At 46.3% G+C, this 24968-nt stretch overlaps 1 protein-coding gene across 2 annotated transcripts in view; it reads left to right on the top strand.

Moving 5' to 3' along the window:
* The window catches only part of LOC112263826 (RAS related 2), a 49479-nt gene that overhangs the window by 22158 nt on the left and 2353 nt on the right, over positions 1-24968 (top strand). For both annotated transcript variants that reach the window (XM_042330998.1, XM_042330999.1), the window contains exons 2-5: positions 19077-19164; positions 19338-19440; positions 21981-22089; positions 23133-23251. In XM_042330998.1, the coding sequence (XP_042186932.1) occupies positions 19077-19164; positions 19338-19440; positions 21981-22089; positions 23133-23251 (419 nt within the window). The remainder of the gene's footprint in view (positions 1-19076; positions 19165-19337; positions 19441-21980; positions 22090-23132; positions 23252-24968) is intronic.

The raw sequence follows: 24968 nt of genomic DNA on the forward strand, positions 1-24968 counted from the left end.
GACCCTAAAGAGACAACAAAGCTGGATGTTTGGGGGCCCATTTTTTGAATGCCCAACTGTGGCTAGTGGCTCTCATCCTAGTGAACCCTCAACATGACTGTACCTAACACCCCCAATGGAAGCAGTGACCAGTATGATAGTGTAGACTACCCCTATAACAGCCAGTATAATGGGCCAGTCCAGTTCGCCATTCACATCCATGATAAGCTGGGGAATGAAAGAGAATCTAGGGAAAGCCTGACTATGCAAATCCCTGGAACAGCTCTACTTCAAGGGTGGAGTTCTGTTGCTGCACTTCTAGAAACAAATGAGAGGGCTTAAGCAGGTCTGAAGTTAAAGCACCAGGCCTCACCGGGATCTGCTTTGAGCTGGCACTGGTTCAACTCTCCCATAAATCAATGCACATGAAAAGGCAGTTCAGTTCATCACCTGTATTTGCCGTCATCAAGTCCTGCATACTTCCAAAACATGTAAGATTAGCAGTTATTTACTTCCCTACCCCTACTACCCCGTCTCCCCTACCCCTTCCTGGACCTCTCCTCCACAGTGTCCTGGTCCTACCCTACCCCTACTACCCCGTCTCCCCTACCCCTTCCTAGACCTCTCCTCCACAGTGTCCTGGTCCTACCCCTACTACCCCATCTCCCCTACCCCTTCCTGGACCTCTCCTCCACAGTGTCCTGGTCCTACCCTAACCCTACTACCCCGTCTCCCCTACCCCTTCCTGGACCTCTCCTCCACAGTGTCCTGGTCCTACCCTACCCCTACTACCCCGTCTCCCCTACCCCTTCCTGGACCTCTCCTCCACAGTGTCCTGGTCCTACCCTACCCCTACTACCCCGTCTCCCCTACCCCTTCCTGGACCTCTCCTCCACAGTGTCCTGGTCCTACCCTACCCCTACTACCCCGTCTCCCCTACCCCTTCCTAGACCTCTCCTCCACAGTGTCCTGGTCCTACCCTACCCATACTACCCCGTCTCCCCTACCCCTTCTGGGACCTCTCCTCCACAGTGTCCTGGTCCTACCCCTACTACCCTGTCTCCCCTACCCCTTCCTAGACCTCTCCTCCACAGTGTCCTGGTCCTACCCTACCCATACTACCCCATCTCCCATACCCCTTCCTGGACCTCTCCTCCACAGTGTCCTGGTCCTACCCTACTACCCTGTCTCTCCTATCCCTTCCTGGACCTCTCCTCCACAGTGTCCTGGTCCTACCCCTACTACCCCGTCTCCCATACCCCTTCCTGGACCTCTCCTCCACAGTGTCCTGGTCCTACCCTACCCATACTACCCCGTCTCCCATACCCCTTCCTGGACCTCTCCTCCACAGTGTCCTGGTCCTACCCTACCCCTACTACCCCGTCTCCCCTACCCCTTCCTGGACCTCTCCTCCACAGTGTCCTGGTCCTACCCTACCCCTACTACCCCGTCTCCCCTACCCCTTCCTAGACCTCTCCTCCACAGTGTCCTGGTCCTACCCTACCCATACTACCCCGTCACCCCTACCCCTTCTGGGACCTCTCCTCCACAGTGTCCTGGTCCTACCCCTACTACCCTGTCTCCCCTACCCCTTCCTAGACCTCTCCTCCACAGTGTCCTGGTCCTACCCTACCCATACTACCCCATCTCCCATACCCCTTCCTGGACCTCTCCTCCACAGTGTCCTGGTCCTACCCTACTACCCTGTCTCTCCTATCCCTTCCTGGACCTCTCCTCCACAGTGTCCTGGTCCTACCCCTACTACCCCGTCTCCCATACCCCTTCCTGGACCTCTCCTCCACAGTGTCCTGGTCCTACCCTACCCATACTACCCCGTCTCCCATACCCCTTCCTGGACCTCTCCTCCACAGTGTCCTTGTCCTACCCTACTACCCTGTCTCCCTACCCCTTCCCAGACCTCTCCTCCACAGTGTCCTGGTCCTACCCTACCCATACTACCCCGTCTCCCCTACCCCTTCTGGGACCTCTCCTCCACAGTGTCCTTGTCCTACCCTACTACCCTGTCTCCCCTACCCCTTCCTGGACCTCTCCTCCACAGTGTCCTTGTCCTACCCTACTACCCTGTGTCCCCTACCCCTTCCTGGACCTCTCCTCCACAGTGTCCTTGTCCTACCCTACTACGCTGTCTCCCCTACCCCTTCCTAGACCTCTCCTCCACAGTGTCCTGGTCCTACCCTACCCATACTACCCCATCTCCCATACCCCTTCCTGGACCTCTCCTCCACAGTGTCCTGGCCCTACCCTACTACCCTGTCTCTCCTACCCCTTCCTGGACCTCTCCTCCACAGTGTCCTGGTCCTACCCTACTACCCTGTCTCCCCTACCCCTTCCTGGACCTCTCCTCCACAGTGTCCTGGTCCTGCCCTACCTTGGGCCCAGCTGTAGTGTGTGTCTCTCTAACTCTGTGTCAGCTCGACCTGGTGCTGGAATTGGTCAGGCTTGGCTGAGAGGGGAGCTGTATTGGGATTGAGGGATATTATAAAGTTGCAGCTGTTTGCATAATTTTCCTAAGGGATAATACAAGTTTTCCTACCATTTAATCTCCATTTTCTCATTAGAGAAGCTCAATTTCTTGATTTGGAAGTCAAGGTCTCTGAATCCTCATAGGGCATTAAGGGCACATATGGAAGGAAATGAACTGTGTCGTTTCCTCTTAGTCTGCTGTGTTCACGCTTATTATGATCCAGTAGGCAGGCATACCATTTTCCTCAAATATGTGTGTTTTTGTTAATTAATCGCCTAGAGTATTTTGGAGAGAAATCTCTGGCCTCCCTCCCTTCACAGAACTGATTGGTGAATCCATGGCTGAGCTCTGCTCTGGCTGTTTATCTTATGCTGGATCAGCTATACTGGTAATTAGGGCTGGGCGGTATACCATATTTGACTATATACCGGTATTGATACACGGACCGGTTTGGGTTTTTATTTTACCTTCTATAACGGTATTTGAATGTTTGGTTTTGTTCAGTCTGCATGGTCAATGTAGCGCATGCAACAATGTTGATGCCAATGAACTTGTTTCCTATTTGATCTTAATATAAATCCACAAGTGTTCGATAATTACAATATTAGTTTGTGTTTCTTATATCTGCAAACAGCTAGTTTGTATTTTCTTAGGAAGTTAAAGCTAAATCGTGTTAGCCACTAATGCTAATCGCTAGTTAGCTGGCTAGTCAGAGTAAACGTAGCTAGCTAATACAGCCTGATACCAGTGCTGGTGGAGGCCTAAGTCAGCATGTTGTTTAGTGCAATAGTATCTTCTAAATCAAAGAGGAATAGGCGAAGCAGGAACATGTTGGCTACGTGAATAAAGATTTAATGTAGCAAAAGATTATAGGGTCCCCTAGGAAACACTGAACATCACTTTTTAGTTTCTACCCTGTCACAATAACTTGTCCATGGCATTTTCATTCATTGTCATGTCAAACACTGTAATCAAAGTGCCCACTGTTATTTATATTCTAACTATAGAATTGAATAAACATTATATTTCCATGATTCCAAAAGCTCACCCAAGTGTTCGAAATCGCAATTGCAACATTTGGTTAAAAACAAGGCCTAGTTTTTTGCCCATATCGTGGCAGTGTGGAATCATCTCAAATGAGTGCAGGAAATGAAGAAATTGACGGAAATACAGGAAATTATTTTAGGTTGAAGTTGAATTTAACAGTATAACCCAATCAGGAAGGAGAAAGACCCTTTGAAATCACTTGCCATCCTATGGTCACACACTACTCATGAAGCACATTGGAACTTTTATTATTCTAAAACACAAAATACCGTGATACTGTCTCATTTTTTAAAAATACCGTGATATGTCTCATTTAAAAAAATACTGTGATACCGTCTCGTTTTTAAAAATATGTGATACTGTCTCGTTTTTAAAAATATGTGATACTGTCTCGTTTAAAAAAAAGTGATACTGTCATTTAAAAAAAAAACGTGATACCGTCTCATTTAAAAAAATACGTGATACCGTCTCATTTAAAAAAGATGTGATACCGTCTCATTTAAATAAAAAAAAGACGTGATACCGTCTCATTTAAAGAAATACATGATACCGTCTCGTTTAAAAAAAGATGTGATACCGTCTCATTTTTTAAAAAAAAGACGTGATACCGTCTCATTTAAAAAAATACATGATACCGTCTCGTTTAAAAAAATAAAAAATACCATATGATATGATATTTTGGCCATATCGCCCAGCCCTAACAGTAATGTACGTGAGACTCCTGCTACCCAAACGAGTTGGATGGCTGTCTCAGATAGAAAGGAGTGTATCTATATATAGCACGGTAAGCTGTTTGTGTGGTGAGGAAGTGGGTGAATGGCGTTTATTGCACGCCTACACGTATCCTTGTTTCCCATTGGTGGAGATGAAGCTGTCAGCCAGCAGTCGTACCACAGGATCTGTTAGATGGTCTATCAGAGAGTCAGAGACAGACAGGGTTACTATAGCAGCTGTATACTAGGGAGACGACTCCTCAGCGCTGCAGCACAATGTAGGCTAACTAAATCAGTGCAGAGGCTGCAGCTGAGAGAGACACTGGATCCACTGACCCTCTTTTCATGGTGAACAAACCGCTAATGTTGTCATGGTGTGGAGTGGGTGGGGTGGTGGTGCTGGAAGGCAGCAGTGGAAATGATTGGCAGTGGGTGGGTGGATTGGTGGGTTAGTTGGTAGGTGGGTGGTTAGGTGGGTGGGTGGGGATTGGTGAATATCTCCTCTGTGACATCAGAGGGCTTTGCTGGCCTGGGCCGGCTGCCCTGGTGTGTAGGTTTAGTTTACTTCCCTCTGGCTGAGTGGAGCGGAGGGCTCTGCTCTACTATATACACACCACTCTGCTCTACTCTACACTCCACTTTGCTTTACTCTACTCTATACTCTGCTCTACTCTACTCTATACTCTGCTCCATGATTTACTCTACTCAATACTCTGCTCTACTCTACTCTTTACTCTGCTCTACTCTATACTCCGCTCTACTCTAGACTCTGTTCTATACTCTACTCTATGTTCTGCTCTACACTATACTCTGTTCTACTCTGCTCTGCTCTATACTCTGTTCTACTCTACTATATACACTGCTCTGCTTTGCTATGCTCTACTGTATACTCTTCTCTGCTCTATACTCTACTCTATACTCTGCTCCACTTTATACACCGCTCTACTCTATAATCTGCTCTACTTTATACTCTTCTCTGTTCTATACTCTGCACACTATAATCTACTCTATTCTATACTCTGCTCTGCTCTATACTCTACTCTACACACCGCTCTACTCTATACTCTGCTCTACTCTATATTCTATACTCTGTTCTACTCTCAAATAAAATCAAATGTTATACTCTACTCTATACGCTGCTCTACTGTATACTCTGCTCTATACTCTGCTCTACTCTATACACCGCTCTATTCTATACCAATCTATACTCTATACTCTGCTCTAATGTACTCTATACTCTGCTCTATTCTGTACACTGCTGTGCTCTATACTCCTCTCTATACTCTACTCTATGCTCTACTATATACCATGCTCTACTCTACACCATGCTCTACACCATGCTCTACTCTACACCATGCTCTACTCTACACCATGCTCTACACCATGCTCTACTCTACACCATGCTCTACTCTACACCATGCTCTACACCATGCTCTACTCTACACCATGCTCTACTCTACACCATGCTCTACACCATGCTCTACTCTACACCATGCTCTACACCATGCTCTATACTATACACCATGCTCTACACCATGCTCTACACCATGCTCTACTCTACACCATGCTCTACACCATGCTCTATACTATACACCATGCTCTACACCATGCTCTACTCTACACCATGCTCTACACCATGCTCTACTCTACACCATGCTCTACTCTACACCATGCTCTACTCTACACCATGCTCTACACACCATGCTCTACTCTACACCATGCTCTACACCATGCTCTATACTATACACCATACTCTACACCATGCTCTACACCATGCTCTACTCTACACCATGCTCTACACCATGCTCTATACTATACACCATGCTCTACACCATGCTCTACTCTACACCATGCTCTACACCATGCTCTACTCTACACCATGCTCTACTCTACACCATGCTCTACACCATGCTCTACTCTACACCATGCTCTACTCTACACCATGCTCTACTCTACACCATGCTCTACTGCTCTATACTGTGCTCTACTCTATAGCCTAGTGGTTAGAGCGTTGGACTAGTAATCGGAAGGTTGCAAGATCCGATTACTAGTCCAAACCCCCGAGCTGACAAGGTACAAATCTGTCGTAACCCACTGTTCCTAGGCCGTCATTGAAAATAAGAATTTGTTCTTAACTGACTTGCCTAGTTAAATAAAGGTAAATAATAATACACCGCTCTATTCTATACCATAATCTATACTCTATACTCTGCTCTAATGTACTCTATACTCAACTATATACTCTATACTCTGCTCTAATGTACTCTATACTCAACTATATACTCTATACTCTGCTCTAATGTACTCTATACTCAACTATATACTCTATACTCTGCTCTATTCTATACTCTACTCTGCTCTATACTCTACTCTATACACTGTTGTGCTCTATACTCTACTCTACACTCTACTATATACTCTGCTCGAATCTATACTCTGTTCTCTGCTTTATACTTTACACCATGCTCTACACCACACCATGCTCTACTCTACACCATGCTCTATACTCTACACCATGCTCTATACTCTACACCATGCTCTATACTCTACACCACGCTCTATACTCTGATAGAGCAGTCTGACTGAGCAGCAGCAGGCCCGTAATCATTCATTCAAACAGCACTTTTGTGCGTTTTGCCAGCAGCTCTTCGCAAGCACAGCGCTGTTTATGACTTCAAGCCTATCAGCCTAATGGCTGGTGTAACCAATGTGAAATGGCTAGCTAGTTAGCTGGGTGTGCGCTAATACTGTTTCAAACGTCACTCGCTTTTAGATTTGGAGTAGTTATTCCCCTTGCGCTGCAAGGGCCGCGGCTTTTGTGGAGCGTTGGGTAACGATGCTTCGAGTGTGGCTGTTGTCGACGTGTTCCTGGTTCGAGCCCAGGTAGGGGCGAGGAGGGGGACGGATGCTATACTGTTACACTTGTCACGAACCGGCTCAAAGCCCGTAACAAAAGGGAGACAACGTGGAGATAAGGCGCAACAAAAGATATATTTATTAACTAAAGCAACTAAGGAAAATATACAATGGTGTGTGTAATCAGTAGTGTAAGTGAGTGTTTTGCATGCATGAATGTGATAATGCAGGGTGTTGAAAAGATGCTAAAGCAAACAACTCAAAACCACCAAGAAACACAACAAAATCCATAAAGGTGTCTGCATGGAGAGAGTCTCCTCCATGAATGGGGAAGTGGTGTATTTATCCTGGGAGACACCGGGCCCAGGTGTTTCCCATGTAGCTGACGACCCTCCCAACTCCGCCCACCGACATCCTAATAAGGAAACAACAAAGAGAGAATACGGCAGACAGAGTGGGCGGGTCGTCACACACTGGCAATACTATAGTACCTATAAGAACATCCAATAGTCAAAGGTATATGAAATACAAATGGTATAGAGAGAAATAGTCCTATGAATACTATATTAACTACAATCTAAAACCTCTTACCTTGGAATATTGAAGTCTCATGTTAAAAGGAACCACCGACTTTCATATGTTCTCATGTTCTGAGCAAGGAACTTAAACGTTAGCTTTTTTACATGGCACATATTACTTTCTTCTCCAACACTTTGTTTTTGCATTATTTAAACCAAATTGAACACGTTTCATTATTTATTTGAGGCTAAATTGATTTTATTGATGTTTTAAATTAAGTTAAAATAAGTGTTAATGCAGTATTGTTGTAATTGTCATTATTACAAATAAAAATAGTTTAAAACCGGCTTTTTTTAAATCGGTATCGGTATCGGCGTTGAAAAATCATAATCGGTCGACCTCTACTCTATACTCTACTCTGCTCTAATGTACTCTATACTCAACTATATACTCTATACTCTACTCTATACTCTGCTCTATTCTATACACTGCTCTGCTCTATACTATATACTCTACTCTATACACTGCTGTGCTCTATACTCTAATCTACACTCCTCTCTATACTCTGCTCTACTCTATACTCTACTATATACTCTGCTCTATATTCTATGCTCTACTATATACTCTGCTCTAATCTATACTCTGTTCTATACTCTGCTTTATACTTTACTCTACACCATGCTCTACTCTACACCATGCTCTATACTCTACACCATGCTCTACTCTACACCATGCTCTATACTCTACACCATGCTCTACTCTACACCATGCTCTATACTCTACACCATGCTCTACTCTACACCATGCTCTACTCTACACATTGCTCTACACCGTGCTCTATACTCTACACCATGCGCTATACTCTACACCATGCTCTATACTCTACACCATGCTCTACTCTACACCATGCTCTACTCTACACCATGCTCTATACTTTACACCATGCTCTACACCATGCTCTATACTCTACACCATGCTCTATACTCTACACATTGCTCTACACCGTGCTGTATACTCTACACCATGCGCTATACTCTACACCATGCTCTACACCGTGCTGTATACTCTACACCATGCTCTATACTCTACACCATGCTCTATACTCTACACCATGCTCTACACCATGCTCTATACTTAACACCATGCTCAACACCATGCTCTATACTCTACACCATGCTCTATACTTTACACCATGCTCTACACCATGCTCTATACTCTACACCATGCTCTATACTCTACACCATGCTCTACACCATGCTTTATACTCTACATATTGCTATACACCGTGCTCTATACTCTACACCATGCGCTATACTCTACACCATGCTCTATACTCTACACCATGCTCTACACCATGCTCTATACTTAACACCATGCTCAACACCATGCTCTATACTCTACACCATGCTCTATACTCTACACCATGCTCTACACCATGCTTTATACTCTACATATTGCTCTACACCGTGCTCTATACTCTACACCATGCGCTATACTGCTACACCATGCTCTATACTCTACACCATGCTCTACACCATGCTCTATACTTAACACCATGCTCAACACCATGCTCTATACTCTACACCATGCTCTATACTTTACACCATGCTCTACACCATGCTCTATACTCTACACCATGCTCTATACTGCTATACACCATGCTCTATACTCTACATCATGCTCTATACTTTACACCATGCTCTACACCATGCTCTATACTCTACACCATGCTCTATAATCTACACATTGCTCTACACCGTGCTGTATACTCTACACCATGCGCTATATACTCTACACCATGCTCTATACTCTACACCATGCTCTACACCGTGCTGTATACTCTACACCATGCTCTATGCTCTACACCATGCTCTATACTCTACACCATGCTCTACACCATGCTCTATACTTAACACCATGCTCAACACCATGCTCTATACTCTACACCATGCTCTATACTTTACACCATGCTCTACACCGTGCTCTATACTCTACACCATGCTCTATACTCTACACCATGCTCTACACCATGCTTCATACTCTACATATTGCTCTACACCGTGCTCTATACTCACCATACACCATGCGCTATACTCTACAGCATGCTCTATACTCTACACCATGCTCTACACCATGCTCTATACTTAACACCATGCTCAACACCATGCTCTATACTCTACACCATGCTCTACACCATGCTTTATACTCTACATATTGCTCTACACCGTGCTCTATACTCTACACCATGCGCTATACTCTACACCATGCTCTATACTCTACACCATGCTCTATACTTAACACCATGCTCAACACCATGCTCTATACTCTACACCATGCTCTATACTTTACACCATGCTCTATACCATGCTCTATACTTTACACCATGCTCTATACCATGCTCTATACTCTACACCATGCTCTATACCATGCTCTATACTTAACACCATGCTCAACACCATGCTCTATACTCTACACCATGCTCTATACTTTACACCATGCTCTATACTCTACACCATGCTCTACACCATGCTCTATACTTAACACCATGCTCAACACCATGCTCTATACTCTACACCATGCTCTATACTTTACACCATGCTCTATACCATGCTCTATACTCTACACCATGCTCTATACCATGCTCTATACTTTACACCATGCTCTACACCATGCTCTATACTCTACACCATGCTCTATACTCTTCACCATGCTCTATACTCCATACCATGCTCAACACCATGCTCTATACTCAACATCATGCTCTATACTCTACACCATGCTCTATACTCTACACCATGCTCTATACCATGCTCTACATCATGCTCTATACTCTATACTCTACACTATGCTCTATAATCTACACCATGCTCTATACTATACAACATGCTCTATACTATACACCATGCTCTACACCATGCTTTATACTCTACACCATGCTCTACACCGTGCTCTATACTCTACACCATGCTCTATACTCTACACCATGCTCTATACTATACAACATGCTCTATACTATACACCATGCTCTATACTCTACACCATGCTCTATACTCTACACCATGCTCTACACCATGCTTTATACTCTACATATTGCTCTACACCGTGCTCTATACTCTACACCATGTGCTATACTCTACACCATGCTCTATACTCTACACCATGCTCTACACCATGCTTTATACTCTACACCATGCTCTACACCGTGCTCTATACTCTACACCATGCTTTATACTCTACATATTGCTCTACACCATGCTCTATACTCTACACCATGCTCTACACCATGCTCTATACTTAACACCATGCTCAACACCATGCTCTATACTCTACACCATGCTCTATACTTTACACCATGCTCTATACTTTACACCACGCTCTATACTGTACACATTGCTCTACACCATGCTCTATACTTAACACCATGCTCAACACCATGCTCTATACTCTACACCATGCTCTATACTCTACACCATGCTCTACACCATGCTCTATACTTAACACCATGCTAAGCACCATGCTCTATACTCTACACCATGCTCTACACCATGCTCTATACCATGCTCTATACTCTACACCATGCTCTATACTTTACACCATGCTCTACACCATGCTCTATACTCTACACCATGCTCTATACCATGCTCTATACTCTACACCATGCTCTATACTTTACACCATGCTCTACACCATGCTCTATACTCTACACCATGCTCTATACTCTACACCATGCTCTATACTTTACACCATGCTCTATACTTTACACCACGCTCTATACTGTACACATTGCTCTACACCATGCTCTATACTTAACACCATGCTCAACACCATGCTCTATACTCTACACCATGCTCTACACCATGCTCTATACTTAACACCATGCTAAGCACCATGCTCTATACTCTACACCATGCTCTACACCATGCTCTATACCATGCTCTATACTCTACACCATGCTCTATACTTTACACCATGCTCTACACCATGCTCTATACTCTACACCATGCTCTATACTTTACACCATGCTCTACACCATGCTCTATGCTCTACACATTGCTCTACACCATGCTCTGTACTCTACACCATGCTTTATACTCTACATATTGCTCTACACCGTGCTCTATACTCTACACCATGCGCTATACTCTACACCATGCTCTATACTCTACACCATGCTCTATACTCTACATCATGCTCTACACCATGCTCTATACTTAACACCATGCTCAACACCAATGCTCCATACTCTACACCATGCTCTATACTCCATACCATGCTCAACACCATGCTCTATACTCTACATCATGCTCTATACTCTACACCATGCTCTATACTCTATACCATGCTCTATACTCTACATCATGCTCTACACCATGCTCTATACTTAACACCATGCTCAACACCAATGCTCCATACTCTACACCATGCTCTATACTCCATACCATGCTCAACACCATGCTCTATACTCTACATCATGCTCTATACTCTACACCATGCTCTATACTTTACACCATGCTCTACACCATGCTCTATACTTTACACCATGCTCTACACCATGCTCTATACTCTACACCATGCTCTATACTCTACACCATGCTCTATACTCTTCACCATGCTCTATATCATTCTCTACACCATGCTCTATACTCTACACCATGCTCTACTCCATGCTCTATACTCTACACCATGCTCTACTCCATACTCTATACTCTACACCATGCTCTATACTATACACCATGCTCTACACCATGCTCTATACTCTACACCATGCTCTACTCCATGTTCTATACTCTACACCATGCTCTACTCCATACTCTATACTCTACTCCATGCTCTATACTCTACACCATGCTCTACTCCATACTCTATACTCTACACCATGCTCTATACTCTACACCATGCTCTACACCATGCTCTATACTATACACCATGCTCTACACCATGCTCTCTACTCTACACCATGCTCTCTACTCTACACCATGCTCTACTCTACAACATGCTCTACACCATGCTCTACTCTACACCATGATCTTATCTACACCATGCTCTACTCTACACCATGATCTTCTCTACAACTTGCTCTACACCATGCTCTACTCTACACCATGATCTTCTCTACACCATGCTCTACTCTACACCATGATCTTCTCTACACCATGCTCTACACCATGATCTTCTCTACACCATGCTCTACTCTACACCATGATCTTCTCTACACCATGCTCTACACCATGATCTTCTCTACACCATGCTCTACTCTACACCATGATCTTCTCTACACCATACTCTACACCATGATCTTCTCTACACCATGCTCTACACCATGATCTTCTCTACACCATGCTCTACTCTACACCATGATCTTCTCTACACCATGATCTTCTCTACACCATGCTCTACTCTACACCATGATCTTCTCTACACCATACTCTACACCATGATCTTCTCTACACCATGCTCTACACCATGATCTTCTCTACACCATGCTCTACTCTACACCATGATCTTCTCTACACCATACTCTACACCATGATCTTCTCTACACCATGCTCTACACCATGATCTTCTCTACACCATGCTCTACTCTACACCATGATCTTCTCTACACCATGCTCTACACCATGATCTTCTCTACACCATGCTCTACACCATGCTCACCATGCTCTCTTCTCTACTCTATGCTCTACTCTATACTCTTCTCTATACTCTGCTCTAGACTATACAAGGCTCTACACTATACTATATATATACACACACACACACACACACACAAACACACACACTGGTGCTCATATGGAAAATGTGTCTAAGGCTGTCTCGTTGGTGCACACAAAAACAGAAGTTGTTTATGGAAGGGTTGGCTGAACTCTGTCAGACTACAGGAGCACTCTGTTTTGTTAAAGAGGGATTTAACCTCAGCTGCTCTCCAAATTCAAATTAAATGTAATTCTATGAAAAAGGCTCAGCTACCATTGAAGCAATTGGTTAATTCACTTGAGAGGAGAATATTTGCATTTTAGGAGTGTTTGAACAGGTAGTGTTTTTTTTCAGTTCCCACTGGCATCTGTGTTAAGGTGTGACTGAAGGTCAGGACACTTCACCATGCAAAGAGAGTCCACTGTGGGGGGTCGGTGGCTAGGTGTGTGTGTGTGCGTGCGTGCGTGTGTGCGTGCGTGCATGTGTGTGTGTGTGTGTGTGTGTTTGTGCAAGCAGACCAGACTTTAGACCCCCTGCAGATTGAATGACTGACCGGTCAGTCTGGACTCTGGACAGGATCAGCTGTCTGTGCAGTGATGGCTGTCCAGTGTTGTCATGGAGACAGTGGTGTGAGGCTGCACAATAGAAGTTCAGTGGCCTGGTCCCAGATCTGTTTGTGCTCTTGCCAACTCAAATGCTGTCCTTGTTAAGCCAAGCATGACAAGGAGTGACAAGGAGTTGGCATGATAGCACAAACACAATTGTACATACAGTGAAGACTGAATGGTGCTGGGAAGAACAGTGAGCTAAGCTCCTTCCCACCCTGGGAGGCTGTTGTGGTTGTGTTGTCCCAGTTAGTCACCCACCCCACAGTGGGAGTCATCCTGTGTTGAATATGGAGCTAATGGTGATGTACCCAATGAGCCATATGAGGATCACATCACATACAGTTGAAGTCAGAAGTTTACATGCACTTAGGTTGGAGGCATTAAAACTAGTTTTTCAACCACTCCAAAAATGTCTTGTTAACAAACTATAGTTTTGGCAAGTCGGTTAGGACATCTACTTTGTGCATGACCCAAGTCATTTTTCCAACAATTGTTTCTAGACAGATTATTTCACTTATAATTCCTCATCACAATTCCAGTGGGTCAGAAGTTTACTACATACACTAAGTTGAAAATTCCAGAAAATAACATGTCATGGCTTTAGAAGCTTCTGATAGGCTAATTGACATAATTTGAGTCAATTGGTGGTGTACCTGTGGATGTATTTCAAGGCCTACCTTCAAACTCGGTGCCTCTTTGCTTGACATCATGGGAAAATCAAAAGAAATCAGCCAAGACCCGAGAAGATAATTGTAAACCTCCACATGTCTGGTTCATCCTTGGGAGCAATTTACAAATGCCTGAAGGTATCACGGTCATCTGTACAAACAATAGTATGCAAGTATAAACACCATGGGACCACGTAGCCGTCATACCACTCAGGAAGGAGAGGCGTTCTGTCTCCTAGAGATGAACGTACTTTGGTGCGAAAAGTGCAAATCAATCCCAGAACAACAGCAAAGGACCTTGTGAAGATGCTGGAGGAAACCGGTACAAACGTATCTATATCCACAGTAAAACGAGTCCTATATCGACATAACCTGAAAGGCCGCTCAGCCAGGGAGAAGCCACTGCTCCAAAACTGCCATAAAAAAGCCAGACTGCGGTTTGCAACTGCACATGGGGACAAAGATCATACTTTTTGGAGAAATGTCCTCTGGTCTGTTGAAACAAAAATAGAACTGTTTGGCCATAATGACGATCGTTATGTTTGGAGGAAAAAGGGGGAGGCTTGCAAGCCGAAGAACACCATCCCAAGCACAGGGGTGGCAGCATCATGTTGTGGGTGTGCTTTGCTGCAGGAGGGACTGGTGCACTTCACAAAATAGATGGTATCATGAGGTAGGAAAATTATGTGGATATATTGAAGTAACATCTCAAGACATCCGTCAGGAAGTTAAAACTTGGTCACAAATGACCCCAAGAATACTTCCAAGGTTGTGGCAAAGTGGCTTAAGGACAACAAAGTCAAGGTATTGGAGTGGCCATCACAAAGCCCTGACCTCAATCCCATGGACATTTGTGGGCAGAACTGAAAAAGCGTGTTCGAGCAAAGGAGGCCAACAAACCTGACTCAGTTACACCAGCTCTGTCAGGAGGAATGGGCCAAAATTCACCCAACTTATTGTGGGAAGCTTGTGGAAGGCTACCTGAAACGTTTTACCCAAGTTAAACAATGTAAAGTCAATGCTACCAAATACTAATTGAGTATATGTAAACTTCTGACCCTCTGGGAATGTGATCAAAGAAATAAAAGCTGAAATAAATCATTCTCTCTACTATTATTCTGACATTTCACATTCTTAAAATAAAGTGGTGATCCTAACTGACCTAAAACAGGGAATTTTTACTAAGATTAAATGTCAGGAATTATGAAAAACTGAGTTGAAATGTATTTGGCTAAGGTGTATGTAAACTTCTGACTTCAACTGTATATTACTGGATACAGCCAGTGCTGTTTCTGGATATACATTCTCTCTTTCTCAGCCTACGCTTCACTGTTCTGCAGCCTCATCAATCAGGGGAACCAGCATGGAGAGAGTGGAGCAGCAGAGCAGGCTGCAGACATATGCAGGACCGCTGATGAATTATTGAACAGTGCCAAGTGGACATGATGTCGGCATGCATGCAGCGCATACAGAGAGGACTAGGGAGAGAGGGAGAGGCATGGGGGATAGGGAGAGGCATGGGGGATAGGGAGAGGCATGGGGGATAGTGAGAGGACATGGGGGGATATTGAGAGGAGAGACATGGGGGATAGGAGAGACATGGGGGAGAGGGAGAGGCATGGGGGATAGTGAGAGGCATGGGGGATAGTGAGAGGCATGGGGGGGATAGTGGGGCATGGGGGGATAGTGAGAGACATGGGGGATAGTGAGAGACATGGGGGATAGTGAGAGACATGGGGGAGAGGGAGAGGCATGGGGGAGAGGGAGAGGCATGGGGGGATAGTGAGAGGCATGGGGGATAGTGAGAGGCATGGGGGGATAGGGAGAGATATGTGGAGAGACATGGGGGAGGGAAATAGGCATGAGAGGCATGGGGGAGAGAGACATGGGGGATAGGGAGAGACATGGGGGAGAGGGAGAGGCATGGGGGATAGGGAGAGACATGACATGGGGAGGCATGGGGGGGATAGGGAGAGACATGGGGGAGAGGAGAGACATGGGGGATAGGGAGAGACATGGGGGAGAGGGAGAGACATGGGGGAGAGGGAGAGGCATGAGAGGGGAGAGGCATGGGGGGGGAGAGGCATGAGGGGTTGAGAGGCATGGGGAGAGAGGGAGAGACATGGGGGATAGGGAGAGACATGGGGGATAGGGAGAGACATGGGGGGAGAGGGGGAGAGGGACATGGGGGAGAGGGAGAGGCATGGGGGATGGGGAGGGAGGCATGGGGGATAGGGGGGAGAGACATGGGGGAGAGGGAGAGACATGGGGGAGAGGGAGAGACATGGGGGAGAGGGAGAGGCATGGGAGGAGAGAGGGAGAGGCATGGGGGTTGAGGGAAAGGCATGGGGAGAGAGGGAGAGGCATGGGGGATAGGGAGAGGCATGGGGGGAGGGGAGAGGCATGGGGGATATGGGGGGAGAGGCATGGGGGGAGAGGCATGAGGGAAAGGCATGGGGAAAGGCATGGAGAGAGGGAGAGGCATGGGGGGATAGGGAGAGGCATGGGGGGATGGGGGAGGGAGAGGCATGGGGGGATAGGGAGAGACATGGGGGAGAGGGAGAGACATGGGGGAGAGGGAGAGACATGAGAGGGAGAGGCATGACGAGAGGGGAGAGGCATGGGGGTTGGGGAGAGAGGGCATGGGGAAAGAGGGAGAGGCATGGGGGATAGGGAGAGACATGGGGGAGAGGGGGGAGACATGGGGGAGAGGGAGAGACATGGGGAGGGAGAGGCATGACGGAGAGGGAGAGGCATGGGGGGGAGAGGGAAAAATGGCATGGGGGGGAGAGAGGGAGAGGCATGGGGGATAGGGAGAGACATGGGGGATAGGGAGAGACATGGGGGGGGAGGGAGAGACATGGGGGAGGAGACATGGGGGAGAAGAGGGAGAGACATGGGGGGGAGAGGGAGAGACATGAGAGGGAGAGGCATGGGGGGATAGTGAGAGACATGGGGGGGATAGGGGAGAGGCATGGGGGATAGGGAGAGGGAGAGACATGGGGGGGGGAGGGGGGGAGAGACATGGGGGGAGAGGGAGAGACATGGGGGATAGGGAGAGGCATGGGGGAGAGGGAGAGGCATGGGGGGAGAGGGAGAGACATGTGGGGAGAGGGAGACATGGGGGGATAGGGAGAGGCATGGGGAAAGGGGAGAGAAATAATGCATGTGAGAATGGGGAGAGGGTAAGAGGGTTTGTTATGGCGGGAGAGGGAGAGGAATGAGAAAAGGGTGATTGAGGGAGAGAAAGATTAATATGGGAAGGGGCGAGTTTATGTGTGCAACAGAGAAATATGGAGAGAAAGGGGAATTTGTATGAAATAATGCATGTGAGAGAGTTGGAGAGTGTGTGGAGTAGGTAGTAAGAAATGGGTTTGTTAAGGGAGAGAAAGAGGCAGGGAGAGAAAGAGGGGTTTATTGAGGGAGAGAAAGAGGCAGGGAGAGAAAGAGGGGTTTATTGAGGGAGAGAAAGAGGGGTTTATTGAGGGAGAGAAAGAGGGGTTTATTGAGGGAGAGAAGGCAGTATATTTCCATCTGCATCGGTGGATTAACTGAAAAAGACAATGCATATTTTAACAGGTGGCCATGTGCCATGAATCAATACACATACACTGATTTAATCCACTACCAGATTAGATCCACTCCTGTCACAATCATTTGTTTAAAATGGAAAGATGATTCATGCATTGGAACAAACTTACACTGTTTTATTCATGGTAGCCTAGCGGTTAAGAGTGTTAGGCCAGTAACCGAAAGGTTGGTGGTTCGAATCCCTGAGCCTACTAGGTGAAAAATCTGTCAATGTGCCCTTGAGCAAGGCACTTAACCCTAATTGCTCTTGTAAGTTTCTCTGGATAAGAGCGTCTGCTAAATGACTCAAATGTAAATGTATTTTTACCTGTAGCGACATAATGTTGTTCTCAGCAGTGAGTCCACCCCTCCTGTCCACATGGAGCCAGTGCACTGTGTTCCACTCTGATATAGGACATGCTTTGTATGTCGTTCTCAGCTGTCACTTAACTAGTCCCACAGGAGAGGCCTACAAAACATGCAGAGAAAATGTAATAAAATGCACAGCTTCAAGCCCCGTCTCTACCTACAGACAGGCAGTCCCAGTCACTGCTTCATTACCAGCCTCTGGAAGATGGCTAATTAGTGTCATTGTTGGAATAGTGGCGACAGAAGTGCCAGTGACATTAGCAGTGTTTTGGTCATGAACACTCCAGATGACCTCATTTTCCTGTGGCCCTCAGAAACAGTGGAGTGGTTATGTGAGTCCGTATTTACCCTGGCTTTCACAACACACGGGTCAGGATTATGTGTTTACCTCCTGCATGTTGCATAGTAGTGTAGAGGTCAACGAGTTACTGAACAACACAAATGGATGGAGTGTTTACTCTCTAGAAGACCGAGCCAAAGTCAGTTGTTTATCTCACTGCCTTCTCTGCTGTCTGTCTCCTCAGTCCTTACTGTATACCATGTTCACTCTCCCTCTTTCTCTCTCCAGTCCTACTTTGTCACTGACTATGATCCCACGATTGAAGACTCGTATACGAAGCAGTGTGTCATTGACGAGAGGGCGGCCCGGCTTGACAGTAAGTATAGACCCTCAGCCTGTAAACAAACAGGAGAAATCTGACCACAACACTAAATTCCAGCTTTCACAGGAGATTACTGTTCTCTTGGAGGGTTTAGTTTTGTACAGTACCTTTTTCAGGAGAAGTGCTACTGTGTGTGTGTCTAACGTGTCTGTCCCTGTGTTTGTTAGTCCTGGACACGGCCGGACAGGAAGAGTTTGGAGCCATGAGAGAACAATACATGAGGACAGGGGAGGGCTTCCTGCTTGTCTTCTCAGTCACTGACAGAGGAAGGTGAGTGACAACCCAGTCACGTGTCACCCCCATGCTGCCTCTCTATCGGTCTGTGCCTCTCTCTGTCTGCCTGACTGTCCCTCTCTCTGTGTCTGCCTGAGTGTCCCTCTCTCTGTCTGCCTGACTGTCCCTCTCTCTGTGTCTGCCTGACTGTCCCTCTCTGTGTCTGCTGTGTCTGCCTGAGTGTCCCTCTCTCTGTGTCTGCCTGAGTGTCCCTCTCTCTGTGTCTGCCTGAGTGTCCCTCTCTCTGTGTCCTGCCTGAGTGTCTGCCTGAGTGTCCCTCTCTCTGCCTGTCTGCCTGACTCTCCCTCTCTCTGTGTCTGCCTGACTGTCCCTGACTGTCTCTCTGTGTCTGCCTGACTGTCCCTCTCTCTGTGTCTGCCTGACTGTCCCTCTCTCTGTGTCTGCCTGAGTGTCCCTCTCTCTGTGTCTGCCTGAGTGTCCCTGACTCCCTCTCTGTGTCTGCCTGACTGTCCCTCTCTCTGTGTCTGCCTGACTGTCCCTCTCTGTGTCTGCCTGACTGTCCCTCTCGCTGTGTCTGCCTGACTGTCCCTCTCGCTGTGTCTGCCTGACTGTCCCTCTCGCTGTGTCTGCCTGACTGTCCCTCTCTCTGTGTCTGCCTGACTGTCCCTCTCTCTGTGTCTGCCTGACTGTCCCTCTCTCTCTGTCTGCACCTATCTCTGTTTTCCCTTTCCTCTCTCTGTCTGCACGTCTCTCTATCTGCACGTATCTTGGTCTACATTTCTCTCTATCGCTCTCTTTCTCCCTCTGTCTGCCTGCTCCTCTCTCTCGCTCTCCCTCTCATGCTAAACACATACATCTCTCTCACTCACTCTCTCTTGTTCTCCCACACTTCCGTTCTTGCCAACCTGTGTCGTCATTCTCTTTTGTTCTCCTCTGCTCATATACCTCTCTTTCAACATCCACCTCTTTACAGGCTTTGGTTTTCTGTGTAAAAACCCTGCATTAAATCACCTGCATGAGAATGAATGCATCCCCTCTATATGTGCTGTCCTGTAGTGCTGTGGTCGGCAGTCTTGGGCCCTTGCCACCCCTCTGGTCCCTGTACAGCAATGTGATGGTGGTGTGTCTCAACCCACCCCTCAGAGTCCCCTCTCTCCGTGCTGTAAACAGTCTTTGGGCCCTTGTCACCCCTCTGGTCCCTGTGCAGCAATGTGATGGTGGTGTGTCTCAACCCACCCTCAGAGTCCCCTCTCTCCGTGCTGTAAACAGTCTTTGGGCCCTTGTCACCCCTCTGGTCCCTGTGCAGCAATGTGATGGTGGTGTGTCTCAACCCACCCCCCACCCCTCAGAGTCAGAGTCCCCTCTCTCCCTGTTGTAAACAGTCTTTGGGCCTTTGTCACCCCTCTGGTCCCTGTGCAGCAATGTGATGGTGGTGTGTCTCAACCCACCCCTCAGAGTCCCCTCTCTCCGTGCTGTAAACAGTCTTTGGGCCCTTGTCACCCCTCTGGTCCCTGTGCAGCAATGTGATGGTGGTGTGTCTCAACCCACCCCTCAGAGTCCCCTCTCTCCCTGTTGTAAACAGTCTTTGGGCCCTTGTCACCCCTCTGGTCCCTGTGCAGCAATGTGATGGTGGTGTGTCTCAACCCACCCCTCAGAGTCCCCTCTCTCCCTGCTGTAAACAGTCTTTGGGCCCTTGTCACCCCTCTGGTCCCTGTGCAGCAATGTGATGGTGGTGTGTCTCAACCCACCCCCCTCAGAGTCCCCTCTCCCCTCCCCCTGCTGTAAACAGTCTTTGGGCCCTTGTCACCCCTCTGGTCCCTGTGCAGCAATGTGATGGTGGTGTGTCTCAACCCACCCCTCAGAGTCCCCTCTCTCCGTGCTGTAAACAGTCTTTCCTTCCTCCATTGACGTTAGTCAAGGCTCTCCAGATTCACTATGTGCTCGCCAAGCTGCCCGCCGGGGGCCATTCACTATAACACACTCCTGGGTTTGTGGTTACATTCTGTTTCCCTTTCTCTCTGGGGGATATTTCTATGTATGCCGTTTGGTTCAAACAGTTAGCATGATATTTGTATTAAACTTAAAGCCTTTCAAGTCAACGGGGAGCAAAGCTCTGGTTAAAGGGACAGACCTGCTTAGTGCTACCCCTCCCTGGTCAATGGAAGGCAGGCAGGCAAGCCTGTGCTGAGGCTGCTCACAAGTTCACCAAGGCTTTACTGCAATGCTCATGCAAACATTTCTGGAACATTGAGGCATGCAGTACCACAGGAGTTCATTGACTTCTCTGTCTGTGCTCTGGAGTACCTCCCTTCACCCTTCACCCACCCTATCTGATTCACAGAGACGTCAATCCCGTCTGCCTGGGTGCAGTGGGGGAGGGGAGGGGGGTTCATTTTTTGTGGCTGTGAGACAACATTCCTGGGAGGTCCACAGAGGCACCAGCTTTATCTCAGCTTTATCTTTATGTCTGAGCTCTATGTCACAGTTTGGTGTTGTAATCAAGCTCCCTTCTGGCTGGGTAATGTGTAGAGTTTACTGGGGGCATCGAGTGATGCTGCGTGCTTTATGTTTCACAGCTTTGAAGAAATCTACAAATTCCAAAGACAGATCCTCAGAGTCAAAGACCGTGATGAATTTCCCATGATCCTTGTAGGCAATAAAGCCGATCTGGAGCTCCAGAGACAGGTGAGTAGCAGTCCTCCTAACGGCCCAGCTACAGTGCAAATACACATACATGTTAAGGTGATGTGAGGAAAGTAAATATAAAGCAACAAGCTTTAAATATGTGTCATTTCTAATTTACATTTTGAAATGTGAAAATGGATGGTGGTGGCTGGAGCTATTTGGGTAGACAAAGAGGGAGTGAGGAAAAAGAGAGAAAGAGAAGGTGACCAACAAAAACATTGTGGGAAAGAGGAGGGAGGGAGGAAGGGTATGAAAAGGAGAGCGCTCATTCCGTGGCCTTCGTTGGCTTTCAGCTGCAGTTCACTTTCCCACATGACTCCACACTGTCACCTGCTGGAATAAAACACATTCTCTCATCTGATCAAATATAAATGCATTTATCACATCAATTACTGTCATAATTATTTTTATTAACTGAATATAATGGGGGCCTCTGTTATTCTAAATGTGGTCTTTAACATATTGGTTAAGGAGTATGATTCAGTTCTACCCATTACTGGCAACTCAATGGGTTCAGCTGTTTTAGGACAGTAGAATAAATGATTTTGCAATGAGGTCTGGGCCCGTATCCACAAAGTATCTCAGAGTAGGAGTGCTAATCCAGGATCTGTCCATACAATCTTATTTATTATGAACTAAAAGGCTAAACTGATCCTAGATCAGCACTCCTACACAGAGACGCTTTGTGGATACGGGCCCTGGTCTCTAATCTTGTCATAATAGTTTAGGATGGACCAGAAGCAACAATATTCTAGCTAAGCACATAGAAATCAGGTGCTATTTGAATGTAAAATGTAATGTGATACATTTGCTGTATTGTTTATATATTTCTTAGTGACCCACTCTTGGATGTGAACCCTCTGACCCATGTGTTTCTCAACCTCACCAGCAGATGTCACTAGTTTCCTGATTCTTGTTTGATAATTTGAAACTGTTCTATTGGTCCTAAAGTGAAGTCTTCACCCAGCTGGGGCACAGGGTGATGCCAAGGAGTACATGCTATTTATCTACGATTTATCCCTGTACCTGTTTCGTCCCTTCAGGTGACCCAGGAGGAGGGCCAGCAGCTGGCCAGACAGCTCAAGGTGACGTATATGGAGGCCTCAGCCAAAATCCGTATGAATGTAGACCAGGCTTTCCACGAGCTGGTTAGAGTAATCAGGTGGGTGGATTCATTACCGACTTTATAGTTAGAGTAATCAGGTGGGTGGATTCATTACTGACTGTAGAGTTGGTTAGAGTAATCAGGTGGGTGGATTCATTACTGACTGTAGAGTTAGTTAGAGTAATCAGGTGGGTGGATTCATTACTGACTGTAGAGTTAGTTAGAGTAATCAGGTGGGTGGATTCATTACTGACTGTAGAGTTTATTAGACTAATCAGGTGGGTGGATTCATTACTGACTGTAGAGTTAGTTAGTTAGAGTAATCAGGTGGGTGGATTCATTACTGACCGTAGAGTTAGTTAGTTAGTTAGAGTAATCAGGTGGGTGGATTCATTACTGACTAGAGCTGGTTAGAGTAATCAGGTGGGTGGATTCATTACTGACTTTAGAGTTGGTTAGAGTAATCAGGTGGGTGGATTCATTACTGATTGTAAGTTGGTTAGAGTAATCAGGTGGGTGGATTCATTACTGACTGTAGAGTTGGTTAGTAATCAGGTGGGTGGATTCATTACTGACTGTAATTGGTTAGAGTAATCAGGTGGGTGGATTCATTACTGACCGTAGAGTTAGTTAGTTAGTTAATAATCAGGTGGGTGGATTCATTACTGACTAGAGCTGGTTAGAGTAATCAGGTGGGTGGATTCATTACTGACTTTAGAGTTGGTTAGAGTAATCAGGTGGGTGGATTCATTACTGACTTTAGAGTTGGTTAGAGTAATCAGGTGGGTGGATTCATTACTGACTGTAGAGTTGGTTAGAGTAATCAGGTGGGTGGATTCATTACTGACTGTAGAGTTAGTTAGAGTAATCAGGTGGGTGGATTCATTACTGACTTTAGAGTTGGTTAGAGTAATCAGGTGGGTGGATTCATTACTGACTGTAGAGTTGGTTAGAGTAATCAGGTGGGTGGATTCATTACTGACTGTAGAGTTAGTTAGAGTAATCAGGTGGGTGGATTCATTACTGACTGTAGAGTTAGTTAGAGTAATCAGGTGGGTAGATTCATTACTGACTGTAGGTGGCACCACAACCCCACTATACCTCCCTGAATACAGTGGCAATGGGTTGAGGGAAAGAAGTAGTTTCAGCTTTTGTTCCTTCACTGGCACTAGTCTGTCTTTCTCAAGTACATTTGAAAGGTACTTTATGCAATACTTCCACATGGAATGTCACTAAGGGCACTTTCACATATCCCCTTATGATCTGGACCCTGGAAAGTTTGGTACCCTGATCTGAGATATAAAGCATGTTTGAAACAGAAACAAACCCTAGCTGCAACGAATCCTGGTCCTGCGTGAGTCAGGGGTTCAAGACCCAGGACTAGAGTACCAGGTGGCAGTGCGAGACAGGTGGAACTTTTTGCCCGTTTTAAACAAGCTAACTTGCTAACATCATGTAGAACAGTGTTTCCCAACCATGGTCCACCAGTACCCCCAACATTACACAGTTTCATTGTAGACCTGGACAACCACACCTCATTCAACTAATTGAGGGCTTGATGATTAGTTAACAAGTTGAATCAGGTGTACTTGTCCAGGGTTACAATAAACATGTGTACTGTTGGGGGTACTGGAGGACCAGGGTTGGAAAACACTGATGTAGAATGTGCGTCTTGCTAATTGCACCCTGAAACTTTTATTTATCAAAACGTATTCTGTAGAATTCTCACAAACGATCCAGAAAACTGAACCAGAGTACTGAATTTCATACGTGA

The sequence above is a fragment of the Oncorhynchus tshawytscha genome, linkage group LG12 (genome assembly GCF_018296145.1).
Source record: "Oncorhynchus tshawytscha isolate Ot180627B linkage group LG12, Otsh_v2.0, whole genome shotgun sequence".
Lineage (NCBI taxonomy): Eukaryota > Metazoa > Chordata > Actinopteri > Salmoniformes > Salmonidae > Oncorhynchus > Oncorhynchus tshawytscha.